Source organism: Neomonachus schauinslandi, chromosome 5 (assembly GCF_002201575.2).
Source record: "Neomonachus schauinslandi chromosome 5, ASM220157v2, whole genome shotgun sequence".
NCBI lineage: Eukaryota > Metazoa > Chordata > Mammalia > Carnivora > Phocidae > Neomonachus > Neomonachus schauinslandi.
Window position 1 is genome coordinate 93,235,607 of NC_058407.1, and position 20,232 is coordinate 93,255,838.

At 37.9% G+C, this 20,232-nt stretch overlaps 1 protein-coding gene across 2 annotated transcripts; it reads left to right on the forward strand.

Moving 5' to 3' along the window:
* The first annotated feature begins 3,119 nt into the window (after positions 1 to 3,119).
* Positions 3,120 to 17,003, forward strand: MAGOHB (mago homolog B, exon junction complex subunit). 2 transcript variants are annotated; one of them, XM_021690565.1, is made up of 5 exons: positions 3,120 to 3,287; positions 6,069 to 6,127; positions 6,854 to 6,964; positions 8,946 to 9,028; positions 16,881 to 17,003. In XM_021690565.1, exons 1-5 carry the CDS (start codon positions 3,194 to 3,196, stop codon positions 16,930 to 16,932), a joined length of 399 nt encoding a protein of 132 aa, XP_021546240.1. In that variant the 5' UTR covers positions 3,120 to 3,193; the 3' UTR covers positions 16,933 to 17,003. The 2 variants fall into 2 exon arrangements, with proteins under 2 accessions (XP_021546240.1, XP_021546239.1); XM_021690564.1 differs by lacking the exon at positions 16,881 to 17,003 and adding an exon at positions 11,186 to 11,532.
* Positions 17,004 to 20,232: the final 3,229 nt, after the last annotated feature.

A 20,232-nucleotide genomic window follows, 5' to 3' on the forward strand; every position in this document is an offset into this window, starting at 1 on the left:
CCTACAGCAACTGAGATTGAGATTTCTCAGTGTCCAAAAAATATTTTCACTATTTCCAGCCCAAGTAAAAGGGTATGAAGTGGTTCTTATATAACTTCACTGTCCAACACAGTAGCCAATAGACACACGTGGCTATTTAAATATTAATTTAAATTCGTACAAATGAAATAATATTTAAAAAGAAAAACTTCAGTTCCTGGTCTTGCCAGCCACATTCCAAGTGCTCAAGAGCCGTTCAGAACATTTCCACATCTCTGTTGTATAACATCCAAGAAGACCACAAAACACAAATGCTTTATCACTCTGCAATCCTTATCAGATACAAGAGAGAGTGAGGCTTTTTTCGTATATAAAGGATTAAGTACATATATTTTCACATTTCCTCTTAAAGACAGATAGGGTTAGAGAGGATTGTCTTTACCTCAGAGGTCTTTTTAGGGAATAAAGACAATAACTGGCCTATAGATAAAGACCTCAACACTGAGCATTCCACATGCACTACTTACATTGTAGTAAATTCTGGTACCTGTAGCTCTCTTACGTAAGCATGAAGATGAACACTGGTATGTGTGCCAAAAATCTGGAGGACATGCACTAGGGAATCTAAAGATATTGAATGAGGCTCCCTCCAAAAAACAAACCAAATGGATTACTGCTTATATTTTCAGAGCTACTATGGGATATTGTGGTCAAATTTCTGTGGGTTATTCTTGTAGTAAGTACACTGACCAACTCATCTCTGTTTGCCTGAGACTTTGCAGGCTTTAAAACTGAAAGTTCCACACCCCAGGAAACTCCCCAGTCCTGTTCAAACTGGAACAGTTAGTCACCTTAGTGGTAAGGGATAGTGCTTTATGTCTCTTGCATATTTTCCATAATGGCAGTATATACAGGAACTGAATAATCTTTCTGTATTAACATTTATACAATGGTTAATATAGATATCTATATTGACAGTTATATAAGTGTTCATATAGACTCAACATAATCTGGCCCAGTCTGCCTTTCTAGTTATTCTACTTGCATGAACCTTATCTTCTAACTATAGTGAATTTCTTCGCTTTCCCAAATCACACACTTTCATACCACTGTGTCTTTGGTCAGGCTGTTTTCTGCCTGGAATTCTTTCTCTCCCTTTGAACATATACTGAACTTACTCAACTTGGTCTGATTCAAATTGTACCTCTTGTCACAATACTTCCCTGATACTTCCCTTTCTTCAGTTTCCCCTATTCCCCAGTAAAATGACTTGCTTTTTCTGCTGTGCTACCAGCATTTAAAAATTTTCTTTCCCCCTTTTTTAAACAACTGATAATCAATTTATTAAAAAGGTTGATTTAAGCATCTGCAATGGTGACTTCAACCTCACCTCCTAGCTCAATAGTGATGGAAGTAATCTGCTTAACAATTCCAGAAGGACTGTGCAAATCAATGAGTAGCTTGTGGGTCCAAGGAGTTTTTCTTGTAGTGATTCTCAAAGCCTTGGTAAGCATCTGAACTGGTCCTTTGACTTTGAGATTCTTTTCCTTTGTGCCTCGATCAAGTCAGCACATACCTTCTCCAAAGATTTTACCTTGCGGCTGGTTAGAGTAATTCTAATTCAGTGAATCTCTGGTTCCCTGGGCGTCTTCCTGGTGTCTTTAAAAGTCATGGCTGCGGAGCGGCGTCCTGACTGACTTGTTCCTCTGCGAGAGTGAACCCTGGTGAGTCAGGAGCAGGAGTGGGGCATCCAAAGCTCCATTATTGCTGTGACTGCATCTTCCTCAATGAAAGAATAAAAATATTCTTTCTTGTAAGGTTTGCTTCCTTGTGTTAATATTTATCTACTGTTTGCTTTCTTCTCTGGACTAAAAGTGTAAAGGGCTCTAAAATTATTACCAGTGTCCATCCATTTCTGGCACATTTTAATAACGCCTGTTAAAATCATTATGTTTTATAAATTTTAAAGCTATTATACATTTATTATCTCATTTGATCTTCTCAACAATTCCTAAGCTTCGCAAAGTTGATTGTAGGATATTCATTTGGTTGGTGAACAAACAGGCGTAGACAGTGACTAAGTAACCAAGGTTAGCAGAAGTAAGTGATGGGAACAAATCCCAGGTCTTCTGACTGCCACTCTTTCTTCTAAATCCTGCTGAAGGTTAAAGGTCACCCAACAGAATTACTCTGTTGGTAAAAACAAGGTGATCAATAATATTTCAAAAGTAGACTTTGTGTAAAAGTTCACCTTGTCTTTCTACCTCCTTCAAAACCCATTCCACATTGCAGCATTCCTTCATCTCCCCAATTTAATTCTTTCTGGTAAGAAACGTGGGCTGGGGCGCCTGAGTGGCTCAGTCGGTTGGGCCTCTGCCTTCCGCTCAGGTCATGATCCGGGAGTCCCTAATGGAGCCCCACATAGGGCTCCCTGCTCAGCGGGGAGTCTGCTTCTCCCTCTGCCCCTCCCTCTGCTCATACTCTCTCAAATAAATAAAATCAAGAAAAAAAAAGAAAAAAAACGTGGGCTAAACCATTTGATTTTAAGTCAAATTGCCAAAACTACACAGGCTACTAAAGATCAACCCTTATTGAATGATGAAAGTTTTACTATTAAGAGGAACTCTTATACCGTGACTATCAGAGATCTTTCGTTTCAATGTGCTTTTTAAACGTCAGACCTCTTTTCTGATGGATTCTTTCTACTTCGTCTCTATTCTAGGCTTCTAGCTGCCGGATAACTAGCAGTCATTGTCCAGAGGGCAAAACTCCGGTTAGGAATCTAACTGGAGTAAAGAGAGGTAATCCCGGTCTACCATGCTGATTCTGGGCTTTATCTTTCTCATTCCACCAGTTAGAGGGGAATAATGCCACACCCACCTCGTGAGGACAGGATGCCGCGAGAATCAGAGACCCGAAAAGTAAAAGCGACTTGCAAACCTTAATTCTAAACCCATAAAAAATGCGATCACATTTTCCACACTTCTGTGTTTTGCTAATATAATCTTATCCACTTAATTTTGGGGAAAAAAATGTTCCTCTCGCCCCGGCGCCTCCAAGACTCTGGAACGAGAGTTAGCCCTCCCTCTTTCCTTTGGTGACCTGGGACCGGGAAGGCGCGCCCGCAGTGACGCATTTATCCCGGGCGATGACGTCGCTACCAGGCGCCCGGCGGCACGTTGGCCAGGCCTTGGGCTGGCTTTAGGGGGTAAAAATGGCTATGGCCAGCGATTTCTACCTGCGCTACTACGTAGGTCACAAGGGCAAGTTTGGACACGAGTTTCTGGAGTTCGAGTTTCGGCCAGACGGTGAGCAGAGGAGCGGCGCCACCGCCGCAGCTTAGCTCGGTGCGCGGCTAGGGTAAGCGGGGTGGAGAGGACGCGGAGGAGGCGAAGTGGGGTGATTCCGCTTCAGTGGGCTTGCAAGTATATATTGGGGACTGAGGTCACTTGCTAGAGCCGAAGTAAATCCGAACCGAAGACTATCAGAAGCATTAATTGGACCTGTGAATAAAAGAAAATTAATGGGTGTAAGTTAATTCAGAAAATCTGATCCTGCCAGATACTGAAAACTTGAACACAGGGTAATCAGAGTCTTCAGAGTAGGTCTCATCCCTTTTCCTAGACACGTGGCCTTACATACAGCGCTTAAATGAATACAATGGTTGAACGGGGGAGTCCGAAAATTGCCGGTCACCGGAAGATTTTAAGCATCCCTTGGACAACCGCGTGATGGGATGTTCTTTAAAATGTTCAAGGATGACGTCAAGTAAACTAGATGGCTTCCGGTGCGCTGAACTGAAGAAGGGAGCTCCACGTGTAGGAACATGAGTGTAGTAATTATGTGTTTTGGGTGCTTAAATATAGTTGTTGTTCCCCATAGGATGCATTAAGAATAAAAAGGGGGGAATGGTTAGGAGTCCAGGAAAGCTTCCTAGAGAAGGTAACAGTTGAAATTGTAGCTGGTGCGCAGGGCTGCTCTGGGTTTCCCAAACAGACCAGATTGGGGGCTCACCGCTGACAAAATCCAAAGGCAGAGAATCTACTGGTGGTGAGACAACAAAGGAATTTATTTCAGAGAGGCTGGCACCGGGAAGATAGTGCACTAGCATCTCAAAGACTGTCTCCAAAATGCCAACAATACTTGCCAAAAAAATATGGGGCGAAGGTGGGTTTGAGATCATAATAATATAGGTAGCCAAAGTTCTCTTTCAAGATGAGTCTTGAAATGAGAATAGGTATTTTCTTGGCCTGTGAGGGGAAAAAAACCATTCAGACTGCTGAAAACAGCATGAGCAAAGGGTGAGGTGGGACTGTCTGCTGCCCTGTAGGTGCAGCATTATTCTATCATTTGAGAGCCCTGATTCTCTTTAGAGAGTTACTGTATACTGAACTCTGCTTAGAACAGGGATGGTCCACCTGCATAGACTTTTCTTTCTTTGAATGCGTGTTATGTGCAAGGCAACATGTAAACACAAAAATTGAGGGTACAATAATGAGTAAGTCTCCTTAATTTCTCTGAAGGAACTATGTCTTGGTGGGTGACACAGACATGAAACTAGCCATAAAACAGTGTGGATATTAAGTGGTGTATTATGCTTTGGACAAAGTTCTGTGAGAGTGAAAAAAAAAAGTGGAGAAGCATCACATGTTAGGAAGAGTATCAGACATTTAAGGAAGAACTCAAGGTAGCTACAGCCCTGCAGTTCAGAAACCTTAATCACTTTATTCCCCCTTGTTCTTACCATGTCTCTTTTAAATTTAACTAAGGAGCCAAATTTATCTGAATTCTCCATCTATTCTTTTCTTAGGTGATACTCTTTTTAGTGCCTTTGCCTTTGAACAGCTTTCAGCTTGCCTATATCATGTTTAGCCAGTCACGTAAATTAAGTAGGCGGATATTATCATGGAGAGTTCATGCTAGAACAGTGATTCTCATCCGGTTATCTGCCACCATACCATTCCACATATTTCCTTTAGTAGTGAGGGGGTCACCTCATTACGGAAACCTATCATTTCAGAGATCAGGACCACATTACATTTGTGTCTGAGCAACTGACCATAGCCATGATGAGAAGCATGCATCAGGGAGTACAAAAGTCATGATGGATTAAAATTAAATACAGGTCAGCTAACAAACTGACCAGCTTTTATCTAGAAGCAGTACATAGTTCGTATGCATCTTAGTCACAGTGCTAAAATAGTAGCATTGCCATATTGTGTACATATATTAATTTGAAGGAAATAATTTTTGGAGTATTGGGGAAAGCATGAGTATTGGAAGAAGGTAGACCTAGAAATGAATCTTTCTGACCCTGGGCAAGTTACTTAACTCTGTTCTCTCAACTATAAATAGATGAGAGAACAAAACCTATTAAGTGTTGTTTTACCAATTAGATTAAATTTTCTGGGTAAATCACTTAGGGCCAATACAGATATATAACATAGGCTTTAAAAAGAAATGTTAGTTCCTTTTTCAGATTCCCTGTCTAGTTCATGACATAGCTTAAGCAAATGAGCCTTAAGAATGACCCTCCTAGGGGGAAGAATGAAGGGGGGGGGAAATCGGAGGGGGAGACGAACCATGAGAGACGATGGACTCTGAAAAACAAACTGAGGGTTCTAGAGGGGAGGTGGTGGGGGGATGGGTATTAAAGAGGGCACGTATTGAATGGAGCACTGGGTGTTATATGCAAACAATGAATCATGGAACACTACACCAAAAACTAATGATGTAATGTATGGTGATTAATGTAACATAATAAAAAAAAATGACCCCTCCTATTATATTGAATTATATTGAAGGCATGAAATATTTAAAAATTATGTTGATTGTTTAAAAATTCAACTATTGAAGGTATGAAAGTTTTGAAAATGACTGGCTTCAACTTTAGCCAACTTTTTACCAACAAATATTTGAGTGTTTACAGGTCTAGCATTGATCTTATGCTAAAAGGGTGGAAATATTAATAAAAGTAGTAGTATAAAATGGTCTGTACCTTTGAAATTGCTTACAATGTCATTTCTTTATTATTTTTTTTTTTAGTGGTTTTTGCTGTTATAGATTGAATTTTTTTCCACTCCCCACAGGAAAGCTTAGATATGCCAACAACAGCAATTACAAAAATGATGTCATGATCAGAAAGGAGGTAAGTTCTTTTCAGATGTCTAATTTTTTACATTTAGACCATTTTCTTCATGTCTTTTTTTGAATTTACAAAAGTACATCTCAGGCTGTATTGCTTGTAAAGAAGCCAGTTTATAGATTGAAAAAGGAGTCTATTTAAATAGATCTAAATGTAGCATGTGTAACAGCCAAAGAAGCAATCTGATTATATTAAGTTGTAGTTCCACCTTTAAACATATAATTTCATTCATTTCATAATTAGCTTTGTCTTTTTATCCCATTCCCTATTTAAACTAATTGATAGTCAAGATTTAAATACAGTATTTTACAGAATTTTAAATGAAAGGCCCAGAAGTTAAGGATAAGAAAAAGCTCAAAGCAGTGACTGTCATGTCTACTTGTATTTGTCTCTGTTCACCTCACAGATTTTCTGTTATCATTGTTAACCACTCAGAGGTATTTGAGTCCCGTGTTAAAAGGCAGGATCCAGGGTTTTAAAAGGGGGCTAGTGTAAGTTATCTTTTTTTTTAAATTTGGAAACAAATACATATTAAAGGAAAGGGCGAGAGAGTTAATAAAATCATAAGGATGAGTGATTATCTCCCATCTTGTACTTTTAGGATCAGTATTAGATTCTTCTGTGATATTCTCTTTGACTATTTAGGGTTTGTAACTTCATATTATGATTTCATTCTGAGTTGTGGGAAGTAATAGACATTGTGGAATTTTTATTATAACTTGTTTTCAGGCTTATGTGCACAAGAGTGTAATGGAGGAACTGAAGAGGATTATTGACGACAGTGAAATTACAAAAGAAGATGATGCTTTGTGGCCTCCCCCTGACAGAGTTGGCCGACAGGTTCATATACAGTTCTTTACGTGCATACATGTTGGAAATTGGTGATATAATTGTTACGTTTCTCCATATTTACTTAGCATAGTTCCTCCTTGATTCTTTGGTTTTCATTTAGTAGGCACCCGGTAAATACTCTTTAATTTTATTTCACTTAGTTTCATTTTCTGTTCTACCTCTGAATTGTAAAGGAGTCAGTGCAGAGCTCTAAACTTAGGCATCTTTCTGAGCAGTCTTCTCTGTAGCCTCACTGGTTAAAGTTAGGATGTTTTCATACTGTTAATGGATAATTGCTATTGTATATTAATTACTTCTGTTAAGAATAAGTACAGTGTTTGTGAAATTCAAGAGAGGATTCTTATTGATTGTAAAATTCACTTTCTTCATTTTTATAACTTTGAGAACTCTTTATTTGTACCCTTGTGCCCAAGAGAGGGATTTGATTGGTTTCTTTTTCAAACTGATCATTGCTTTTGCTTCTTATTCCCTTCAGAGTAATTAATGTTTCTCAAAGGGCTTCTGGAGAAGTTTGAAGGCTTAATTTCACTCTGTAGAAAGACAGTTTGGGTTTTTTCAACTCTTGAAGAAATGAGATACAACTCCTGGAGGAAGAAATACTTAATTTCACTTTTATATATTCCTGAGAATTATACTTTATATCCCCTTCTTTGACTAGAAGAAAATGTGGAGAAATCAAATAGATGCTGACATTCTGTAGCAGTCATTTACCTCTTCTATTTAAAGAAGTATTATTTAGGAAAGCAAAGGTAATAGTTAACAGTATTTATGTTACACATTGTAAATACTTTTAAAAAGTAAATTTAAATCTCGGTTTGTTTTATGCTGTAGGTACATACGTACTAAAAAACAGACACTACAACAGTAAACTTTTTATCTATTTTAGACTCAGGGAGAACCCAGTATTTTCATCTACCGACTTGATGATGTATTTATATGTTTTGGTTGGTGGGGAGGGGTAGGCATGTTCCAGAAATCATCTATTGGGTCTTTAAGTCAAAGATTTTATGATCGTTTGAGAGCCTTAGTTAGTTCTCCATTTTGTGTGTGCCAAAAACTGTGCATAATTAGGTCCCATAATGAAATACAGAGCTAAGACCATCTTTAATGGCATTTGTTATTTAACCTGATAAATCACTACACACATAGCCTCATAATTATTGGTTTTAGATTTGCAGATAAAATCTAGAGAACAATTTCTACAATAATTATGGCACACTAAGAATGTCTACAGTATGTTGTATTTGTTTTAGTAGGTCTTAATTTTCAATGCTTTGTGAAGTCAAATCACAATGAGTCTTTCAGTCTTAACAGCTGAGGACTCAAAATATCAATACCATCACTTACTCGTGATTGTAAATACATCAGTGTTTTTTTCCTATGCTTTATGAGTCTTGTATTTTGCATTTGTAAAATACCCTGAGAAGGGTGTTTTAGGGATTACAGAGTATGTTTGTAAAGTCCCCAGCAGCAGGGCCTCATACATAGTAGATGCCCAAGTGGTGCTATTAGTATTGTGCATTTTATTTATAAAGCCTGGTAGAAAGGTTAAATGTGCTTGTATTTATTTATTAAAAAGAGGTTTATACCCATATCTACAGCATTGTGCTTCAAAGTTATGTCTTCAGTTTCTACTGACATAAGAAATGTTTATGTGTACTCTTATATATATCATTCATATTTATAGTGTCTTATTTATGAGATCTCTGGAAAGCAATTCTTGGTTAATCCTAATATTGGGGACTCCTGAGCAGTTGATGAGGTTTTTATTTTACAGACATAGTTTATGTCTGTCAGGTTAAGTTTCTTTTCCTTTTTCTTTTCTTTTCTTTTTTCTTTCTTTCTTTTCTTTCTTCTTTATGACTGCTAGAAAACTTGCAGCTAAATTGGGACCTCTTGGTAACAAGAATACCAATACCTCTGAGTGGAGTTTTATATTAACTACATTAATCTATTTTATTTTTTTCAGGAGCTTGAAATTGTAATTGGAGATGAACATATTTCTTTTACAACATCGAAAATAGGTTCTCTTATTGATGTAAATCAGTCAAAGTAAGTATGCTGAAGTATTTTAACTAAATTGACGTAATTTAGGGATGTCTGGGTGGCTCAGTCAGTTAAGCGTCTGCCTTCGGCTCGGGTCATGATCCCAGGGTCCTGGGATTGAGTCCTGCATCGGGCTCCCTTCTCAGCAGGGAGCCTTCTTCTCCCTCTGCCTGCTGCTCCCCCTGCCTGTACTCTCTCTCTCTGACAAATAAATAAAATCTAAAAAAAAAAAAAAAAAAAAAAAAAAATTGACATAATTTATTTGAAAGGGCCATTTTAGAACAATAGCCAGTTTTCTAGGGTTATTTCAGTGGCAATTTATCGGTTTATTCTGCAGATATAATTTTGACTTTTATGTCATTGAAGACTTGCTGTCAACTACTTAGCAGTGTATTTTTCTGATTGCCAAATCTTAATCTGACCATATGCATAACAGCAACCAAATTTTAATAGCTATTTTTGGTAAAAATCTGGATAGAGTTTCATAAAACTTAAAAGAAATCCTTATTGGATTATATCAGCCTCATTAGCCTAATACCACATCATTCTCCTCCTTGAGTTTAATATTTGAAAGAAATTGAAGAAAGTCAGTATAATTTAAGTATGGCTTTAGCTTCCTCTGTCTTCCCAAGTTTATCTCCTCTGGGCCTTTGTAGGACATAGTATTGTTTTTGTCCGAAAAATTTCTATGCTTCCACTTCTTTTCTGTCTTATGCCTCAGAATGTTTTCTTAGTGCTCTTTCTTCTATCACCCTAACTTATAAGAACTTACTTGCTTGCTTTTCTGGTTTGAATGTGAACTCCATGAGAATCTTGCTGTGTCACCAGTTAGCACAGTGCCTGGCATACAAGAAGTGCTTTGTAAATATTTATTAGAGGAAGGGAGAAAGGAATGAATGCATAGTCACTATTGGATACAAAAGGCTACATTCATAAAGACCAGTCAGATACTTTTGAACTATCAAGTTGATTTTCCCACAGTTGATGAGGATGTGGCATTCATACCCTAACTAGGATTTTAAATTGGTACAGTGTTTTTTGGAAAACAGTTTGATAATTATGCATCAAAAGCTGCTAGCATTTTATTTTTTTAATTTATTTTTATTTAAATTCAATTAGTTAACATATAATATATTGTTAGTTTCAGAGGTAGAGGTCAGTGATTCATCAGTTTTATATAATACCCAGTGTTCATTACATCATGAAGCTGCTAACATTTTAAATTCATGGTTGCTGGAGGGGAGGGGGCTGAGGGGATGGGGTAACTGGGTGATGGGCATTAGGGAGGGTTGTAATGAGCACTGGATATTACATAACACTGATGAATCACAGTCCTGTACCCCTGAAACAAATAATACATTGTATGTTAATTAACTAAATAAAAAAAAATAAATTCATCTTTGACTTAGTAATTTCATTTCTGAGCATCTACTTTAGGGAAATACTCTCAAATAATGAAAATGCTGTATTCATGAAGATGGTCATTGAAGTCTTTTTTTTTTTTTTAAGATTTTTTATTTATTTGAGAGAGAGACACACAGCGAGAGAGGGAACACAAGCAGGGGGAGTGGGAGAGGGGGAAGCAGGCCTCCCGCCGAGCAGGGAGCCCGATGTGGGGCTCGATCCCAGGACCCTGAGATCATGACCCGAGCCAAAGGCAGACGCTTAACGACTGAGCCACCCAGGCGCCCAGTCATTGAAGTCTTATAATTGGGGAGAAATCCAAATGTTTAACAAAGAGAATTATTGATAATTCACAAATGAAGGAAAAAGTAATACTAAAAAGGGCACGGAATGATTTTAGTTAAGAAAATAGAGAAATGCCAAAATATTTATAGTTATCCTGGGAGGAGTGACATTTTATAGTATTAGGGGTATTATTTTTTTCTGTCTTTATAATTTTATCTGTCTTCTACGTTCTTATGTATAGCTATTTCTTTTATAAGAAAATAAACACCTTAAATATGAATGAAATATAAATATGAATGAATACAAAAATGAATTTTGTAGAAAAGACAGAGATGGTAGTCAGTATGTTCATTTTAGTTGCAACAAATCCTTTCTCCTGAATTCCTTTGTTTTGTTTTGTTTTGGGAATTAACTTTAAAATTATGTGTTTCATCTTAGGAACAAAAAAGTAACTTTTACCTTTTTAAATTTTAGGGATCCTGAAGGCCTTCGAGTATTTTACTATTTGGTACAGGACCTGAAATGTTTAGTTTTTAGTCTTATTGGATTACATTTCAAGATTAAACCAATCTAAATTGTATGTTTTTGCAGCTGTTTTTATATTTAATTAAGGGATGGGTTTGTCATTTACCCTATTGGGATTTTTATAAATGTGAAAATTTTTTTGTATGCCAACTAAAAATAAGGAAATACATAAGCAGGCTTAATGATTATTCTCATTTGGGTCCAAGTGGTCTGGACAGTCCTCACACATGAAATTCTGTAAATAAAAGGAACCTTTTGTTGAGAGTTTGCTCTAATAAAACATATCAAAGCCCGGATGGAGAGTGGGTTTGTTTGTTTGTTTGTTTTTTTCAGAAGGCTAAGTCTCTTTATTCACTTTAAGATAATAAAGAATTGTTCTAGTAGGTACATCCTATGGCAGAAGTTCTTTCAGGCAGAAGAATGCTGCCAGATTTTCATCCATTAAAGGCAATTGCAGATCTCTCCTTATTTCTTCCATACCTAACGGGACGTAATTTTTGGTGCCTATAGAAGTTGTTTACAGAAGGTTCTGGATTTTTCACATGTATCCCAAACCCCTCAGATTTATTAAAGTTTAAATATTTTTGGTGTAATCAGTAATTGCCTAAAGGGTTACAAGAGTCAAGTCAGCACCCCAGGTGAAACACATCTTCTGTTATGCCCTTATTCCTTATTTCACAGTAGATTTTTGTCAATAAGATATTACGGAATATATTTTGTGTTTCTGTAGGAACTAAATGAGTTCTCAGCATTACAAGTTATTTAAAATTGACACTTTAATGCATGTGTGTGTGTGTGTATTCTAACTATTTTTTTTTTTTTTTTTAAAAAGATTTTATTTATTTATTTGAGAGAGAGAGAATGAGAGAGAGCAAGCACATGAGAGGGGGGAGGGTCAGAGGGAGAAGCAGACTCCCCGCTGAGCAGGGAGCCCGATGCGGGACTCGATCCCGGGACTCCAGGATCATGACCTGAGCCGAAGGCAGTCGCTTAACCAACTGAGCCACCCAGGCACCCGTATTCTAACTATTAATGAGCATAGGTTTAACTCATGATTCTCAGTCCTGCAACCTCTTTCTTTTTTTTTTTTTTTTTTTTTTTTAAAGATTTTATTTATTTGAGAGAGAGAATGAGAGAGAGAGAGAGAGCATGAGAGCAGGGAGGGTCAGAGGGAGAAGCAGACTCCCTGCCGAGCAGGGAGCCTGATGCGGGACTCGATCCCGGGTCTCCAGGATCATGACCTGAGCCGAAGGCAATCGCTTAACCAACTGAGCCACCCAGGCGCCCATTGCAACCTCTTTCTGATAGACTTGGTCTTTCATTACTTCCCTGTTAGCAACTATGCCCCTGGGATTGTTAATCCCCCATCTGAACCCCTACTCTTTAAAAGTGTACAGTCCTGGTAGTGATAATTCACTCCCCCCTGGGACAGTCAGAACTGACCTTATTGGGAAGAGTTGGTCTCTGAAGTTTGCCAGTATTCCTGAGCTCGGTTCAGGAATCAGAGTGGTTCTGGCCAGTACATTTCTTTGAGATAATAGAGACGTTATGTCTCTGTAGTCCAATAAGGTAATCACTAGGTACTATACGTGGCAACTTAAGTATTTGAGATGTGGCTAGTACAACTGAATTTATAGTTCTCTTAAACTTTTTTCAAATTTTATTATGAAGAATTTCAAGCATAGAAATTGTTACAAGAATTGTAAAATGAATATCCATCTGCCAATTCAGATTCTATCCTGAACAATTTTTTACTGAAGTAAGTCTGTTCTAAATCATGTCCTGTTGATTTTTCATGTAAGAATAAAATGGTATAGGGACGCCTGGGTGGCTCAGTCAGTTGAGCGTCTGCCTTCAGCTCAGGTCATGATCCCGGGGTCCTGGGATCGAGTCCCGCATCGGGCTCCCTGCTCCACCGGGAGCCTGCTTCTCCCTCTGCCTCTGCCTCTCTCTCTCTCTCTCTCTCTCTCTCTCTCATGAATAAATAAATAAAATCTTAAAAAAAAAAAAAGAATAAAATGGTATATTGCTGTCAACAAACCATTTTTTTTTTTTAGTGCTATTTAATTTTGATTAAATGTAGATAGCCAGTGTGCCTTGTAGCTACCCTTTGGATATTGTAGCTCTAGAGCATGTCTTGGCAGCGTGTTTGCCATGGAGTCCTGTCTGGTCTTTCACACTATATAAACAATCCATGGCCATCCTCCAGGTTTGTCCTGAAAAGTCACCTGATCTCCACTGTGCAAGACTATACTGTTACCACCTCCAGGTCTCTTAACGATAATAAACATTTCTGTTCAAGTTGTAGACCTTGATGGATATGCGTTGTCAAATCATGTAATTTTCTTATACTTAGATGTCAACCTCCAGGAAGAAGGGAGAAATGATTGCTCTTTTAATCTGTGGGCCCACAATTTTTGTTTGCTCCTCAATATTCTGTGTCTCCTGAGTAAGACATTGAGTAAGATGATCAAGATGGAGCAAAGTTGAGAGAAATAATTCTTCGATTTAATGTGTTAACTCCTTGTCATCATTCTCTGACTTCCCTCTTGTGCTGACTTGTTATGTTCTGTCCCCACTGTCTACTGAGTTTCTCACATTCAAACCAAGATTGGAGGCTACATCATTAGGATAAATATTTTATATTGTCTCTGACTTTCTTATACCTTGTTTGAACTGCTTCTTCCTAGATTGTAAGCTGCTGGTGGACAATGATCACTAACAATTAAATTTTGTATAATACTAGTTTTATATGAAACTGGAATGTTATAGCACTCAGGTCAGTAGATACATGTTCCCTTCCCTTCCTCCCCATAATAAAGAGTCTTCTTGCAATAATCAAAACTTATTTTCCAAGTGTTGGTTCAGTGCCCCATCCTTCCTTTGGCCCTTTTATGGGATGGAGTGTTGCTTCCCCGCATCTAGCACAATATTTTCCACAGAGTAGATGCTTTGTAAAAGTTTGAGGTGGTTGTCTTTTGTACTTACTGCCATCAGATTATTTTGTCTTTGTAACTTAGTCTGAAGGGGAAGAGATTCATTTCTGTAGCTATGGAAAACCTTTCAGTTACCATGAGCTTTGCACATGCACATAGTCCTGCCACAGAGCTGTATATTCAAACACTTTGGATAAGGATGTGTCCTTTGGATCACAGCTGTGATCCTAATTTCTCAAGTAGACACTTTAACTTTGCTCAACCAAAGCAATAGATAATGGGACAGCAAAAAGGAGTTTTTGAAATATGTGAGACCTGTGAACATGGGTTGTGCTGTAAGTTCAACTACTGATCCCTGTGATTTTTTTTTTTAAAGACTTTTTTGGGAGCAATTTTAGGTTCACAGAGAAGGGAGAGGAAGGGACAGAGATTTCTCATATACTCCAGCCCGCGCACATGCATAGCCTCCTGTTAACCAAAATTTTCCACCAGAGTAGTACATTTGTTATATTTGATGAGCCTCCACTGACACATCATAATCACCCTAAAGCCCATAGTTTCCTTTTGGATTCACTCTTGGCAGTGTATATTCTATGGGTTTAGGCAAATGTATAATGATATATATCCATCATTATAGTATCAGAGCTAGTATTTTCACTACCCTAAAATTCCTGTGTGCTCCATCCAGTTCTCCCTACCCTCATCACCGACCCTTATCATCACTATTACTCTTTGTATTGTCTTCACAGTTTTTTCTTTCCATAATGTCATGTAGTTGGAGTTATACGATATGTAGCCTTTTTAGGTTGACTTCTTTTACTTCTTTCACTTACATATTTAAGTTTCCTTCATGTCTTTTCATGACGTGATAGCTCATTTCTTCTTAGCACTGAATAATATTCCATTGCTTGGGTGGACCTCAGCTTATCCATTTATCTAGTGAAAGACACCTTGGTTGCTTCCAGATTTTGGCGATTATAAATAAAGCTATAAATACCTATGTGCAGGTTTTTGGGTGATCAAGTTTGTTGGTTATTTTAATAATTGGCTTCCTATCATTATATGGTAATGCACTAGAATAGAACATCCACAAAATTTAATAAAAAATAAACAACAAAGGTAAATGAATGATTTGAGGGTAAGTTCAGAGTCTGAACTCTGTGAGATAGTGGAGGGAACACTAACTGATACAACAGAATTCTTAATTATGCCCCTACTTTGCAGATCTATTTTCCTTTTCCACCTGTGAATAGACAGGTTACCTTTAATGGCAGAGAGCTCAAATAGCCCTCTGAAGTCCCTTTTTTGCCATAATTTTTTCAAGCTTACTTATTTCCTGGGATGGAGGTGGTCTCATTTAGTTATTTAGAAATTGGAGGAAGGATGGGTACTGTCTGATAGACTGCTGGAGGGCAGTTGGGCCCATATAAAGGATTTTACCTCTAGAGCATTAGAACAGATTTTATTGTAAAGACAAGAAGGACAAATGAGGTAACTAGTTAGGGGAACAAGAAAGTTCAAAGGAGGTCTTTTGAGTTTTTGCAGCAAGAGCCAGAAAATGAGCATTGCTCAGTGTCATGAAGGTTAGGCATGAAGTCTAACTGTGGAGGTGGGAACCCGGCGAGGTGAGGTGCTCTTCTCAGTTAGAGGGATGCAGACCATCCTTCTCTGGGCGCTGGTGGTTCCTCTAGACATCCTTCCCTTTGGCCTACAAGTGGAAGAACAGCATGATGGTGTGAAATGATAAGCCATTGAGGTTTGAAGTTGTGACGAGAAAGCTTGAAGGTGTGACTAGAAGCTGTGAACCAAGCTAGCTGACAAAGTAAATATGGTCAATAGTGGTTGGGGTAAAATGTGTGGTTTCCCAAATGAACAGAGGCTTTACAGCAAAGCAGCCAGGAAGTAAATAAGTAAATGCTTTATATATTCATGTGTGTATGTGTTATGTGTGTCTTGCACATAAGTGAATTTGGATGACAAAGTATAGGAACATTCAAAGTTCTTCAAATTTTTCATCTTTCTGTTTTATGAACCAGTGGTTGTTCAGATGAAGTTTGGTGCTTCCAATGTTGTGCTGCTTTGATCAAAGGGCCATGCTAGGAGTTTCTGTTAGTCCCACCTGAAGTCAGTGCTGTCATTATCTTGTCTTCTCCTTTAAGAAGAAATTTACCTCTTCCAGAAATTAGAGCTTAGTAACAAACCAAATAACTTGAGCTTGGAGGGAGCTGCTACACAATTTGGCTTCCCAGTCATTCATCTCAATTGCTTTTGTCTAAAACCGAAAAATCTAGATTTTATAGTCAATTCCTCCTTTTTTTATTTTAGAAAATCTAGTTTATTTTTTTATGTTCAATTAGCCAGCATATAGTACATCATAGGTTTTTGTTGTAGTGTTCAACGATTCATTAGTTGGGTATAACACCCAGTGCTCATCCCAACACATGCCCTCCTGAATACCCATCACCTGGTCACCCTGTCCCCCTACTCCCCTCCCTTCTGTAACCCTCAGTTTGTTTCCCGGAGTCCAGAGTCTCTCATGGTTTGTCTCCCTCTCCGATTTCTTCCCGTTCAGTTTTCCCTCCCTTCCCCTGTGGTCCTCTGTTCTATTTCTTATGTTCCACATATAAGTGAAACCAATTCCTCTGAACTTGAATCACCTTGTTCATCAAGTGCACATGTGGGCATCACATCTCTTGTCTGTGCTGCAGTTACAATAAGGAACCAGATGGACGTGGTACTCAGCTTACAGAGTGTATGTAGAGAGGACAGACAACTATGGTGGTTTAAAACAGTGTTCTGCACCTGTCTGGCCTGCATCATGAGAACTGACCACCTTTCACCAGCTCTGAGGATGTAAATCAAAACAGAATAAAGGTTCAGCGTTACTAGTAACTGCATGGGACGGTAAGATGGTAATAACAAGATCCGAGGTCACAGAATAGAGGTGCAGTATGCTGCCACATGTTTCCAGCTCCTAAATATTAGGAATGTGCCCCTTGCCCTTGCCCACACCCTCTCTTCCAAGCATCTGCAGTCCAAACCTGACAGGTGAGGACAGAGAAACCAGCTCAGCCTGTCAGGATTTCTGCATTGCTGTGCTGGCTCTTCCACTGTTTATAGAACCTTGGGAGAGAGAGAGGGAAAAAAATGAATATTTATGTATTTTGAAGTCTGAGAAATCCTCTCTAGTGCTACTCTTACTGAATTCTTCCAAGCCTATGAAGGGAGTGTTACTCTTATTGAACACATGAGGAAAAGGTCTTGAAGATTGGGAGTGACTTGTTGACATTTTTATATCTAGGGAGGATTTGAACCTTGACCTCAAATAACAATGTTCAATATATAATGAGCCTGATTTTAAACATGGGTCAAGAATTAGCAATAATGTATCTTTTGGCAAGTCAATTAACTTCTTAACATTAGTTTCCTCATGTGTAAAATGGGGGCAATATTAAATGGCTATCAGCCTTGGGAGGGTTTGATATGGTTATACATATAGTGGGTCTTTCAATAAATGACAGTGTCTCTCTCTGCCACCTCTTTGATCAACTTTAATACTTCTCTCACCCTTACTCCCTATGTTCTCTCAGCAGAGGTTGGTTGGTTGGTTGGTTGGTTGATTTATGTATGTATGTATGTATGTATGGCTTTAGAATAGAGGGCTAGAATCTTTCTCTGTTTTGAGATTAACAAAGCCAATCCAGGATTGGAGTAAAGAGATGAAAATGCCCAGTAACCAGTATTCTTGAAGTGTCCAGACTCTCCCCATGAAACTTATATTATTGAATTAAATTAGTGTCTGGGGGTATTTCAGCTGAGTGCTTGCACGTGATGACAAGTGGTGATCAGAGATTAAGGAGTGCTTTGGGGACAGAAGTGGGCCCGCTGAGGGCCAAAGAATAGCAACATAACCTAGATTGGTCCTAGTGGTCAGAACATTCAGTAGCTGTGTTTGTAAAGTAGTTTGGAGGAGAGGTGGGAGGCATGAACAACCTGAAGAATGGGAAATCCTTCTAAAGTACAATGGTTTAGTTGTGGCTGGAAGTCGGTAAGGAAAGAGAAGAATAAGTAAGGAACTTGGTCAGACCCTGGTGAAGTAAGGGTGAGCTGTCTCTTCATGACCAATTTCTGTTTCTCATTCCACCTCTCTCCTCTTCCTCCACACTCCATATTAACCATAATCATCTCCTTTGAAGAGCAACTTTAGTTGATTTCATAGAGCTGTATGTCAGAAGATTGACAAGGCCTGTATTAAATGAAAATGAACTTCAGTGAGGTTTGGGTAAGGTCTGGCTCATAGAAACAGAGTTACAGAAATGAATTTCTTTTAGCTGGAAGTTTGTAGTTCTTCATGAAGTAAGATTCATGTACAAAACTCAAGTAGAGGAATAATTCAACAGTATCTTTTGAAAAAATAAAATGTGAGCATTTTCACACACCTTGGTGGTATATAAATGGGAGCAGCTTCACTGGAAGGCATTGGGCAATATGTATCAAAGTGCTTTAATGTATTAACCCCCCCTAATTTCATGTTTAAACATTTTTCCTAAGACAGCATTCAAATGTAAGGCCATAAATTTTTTGTACTAGCAATACATTGGAAAACAACTCAAGTGTCCAACAGTAGGGGATTGCCTAAATAAATTGTGGCATAATCTGTGTGGGTAATGACTATATATGGATTTTAAAATCACATTTTAGATAAATATTTTTTAAGTAAGGAAACATTTATTAAAAAATAATAAATCAAAAAAATTATGTATGAATAATGCCAACTTTCACAGTAATCATAGTGTGTGGATAAGAAACAGGAAGAATAGACACCAAAATTTTTGTAGTGGGATAATGGATGTTTTAAAATAATTTTTAAAATACATTTATTGATTGTACACATAAGTGGAAAAAAATCTTTTTTTTCAGATAGTGGCATGTAAGAGAAAGTTTCTAAGAGACAGACTCTTTAAGAGTTAAAGAATTTAGTTATAATATTTCTTAGGTATATGTATACTTATGCACTTTAATCATTTGTTTTTGCTAGTAGTTTCTTTTAAATAGGCTAGTTTTTGTTGAAGATATTAGTTCTTATTTTTTCCAAAGCTGTGTTCGTTTATATTTTCAGTCCTCAAATAGTGATTTTGAACGTTATTTTGCAAAGAGTATGAAGTGGTTGGTTAGTTGAAATGGAGGAAGATGTACCTCAGCATCAGCCTTTTCATATAATTTCCTTTCAGCACTTTGGCCAAGAGGAGGGGCAGTAAATTTCTGAGTGGGAGTACCATTCAGAGACAATCATTTCTGCCTTCTGTCTTACAGCCCCTCACGCACACAAGGGATCCAGGATCAAAAAGGCCAACTTCTTCCACCTCTTTTCTGGATCAGCTTTCTCTGCCTGCATCCCTGCATGGCATAGACACAGGTAACGTCTGCTTCTGTTCCCCCAGATCTTTGTTATCTGAGTTTCCTACTAGCGCCACTTAATAACAAAGAGATTCTGGGAAAAAAAGATTCTAGGAAGGTGGCATTTTATTATAAATGGCTTGGTGTAAATATGGGGATTGATAGAAAAGCATTTTCTAATGATTACATTAGAACTGCATTAACTCTAAAGGATGTGAAAACTGTAGCGCAAAATTCATGGAAAGCTATTTTCTTTTTCTCGATACACTGCGACTTTTGCTTTGTGTTGAATGATGTAGATGTTATCCACCTTAAAGGATTGTGTAATAGAAAAGACTCCTCTTCCTTAGGAAATTAGGGAAAATGTGAATAAGTTTAGAAAATTTTGTAAATTAATAAAAAAATTTAAGGAGAATAGAGTTTCATGTGTAATTTGTTTTCCAGATTTTCTGTTTCTTGGATATCATCTTTTCACACTGATTAATATCAGAATCAGGGTAGCTTTTAAAGATTTATTATTTAATAATTTCTTTTTCTTTTTCTTTATTATATTTTTTTAAGAGATTATATTTATTTATTTGACAGAGAGAGAGACAGTGAGAGAGGGAACACAAGCAGGGGGAGTGGGAGAGGGAGAAGCAGGCTTCCTGCCGAGCAGGGAGC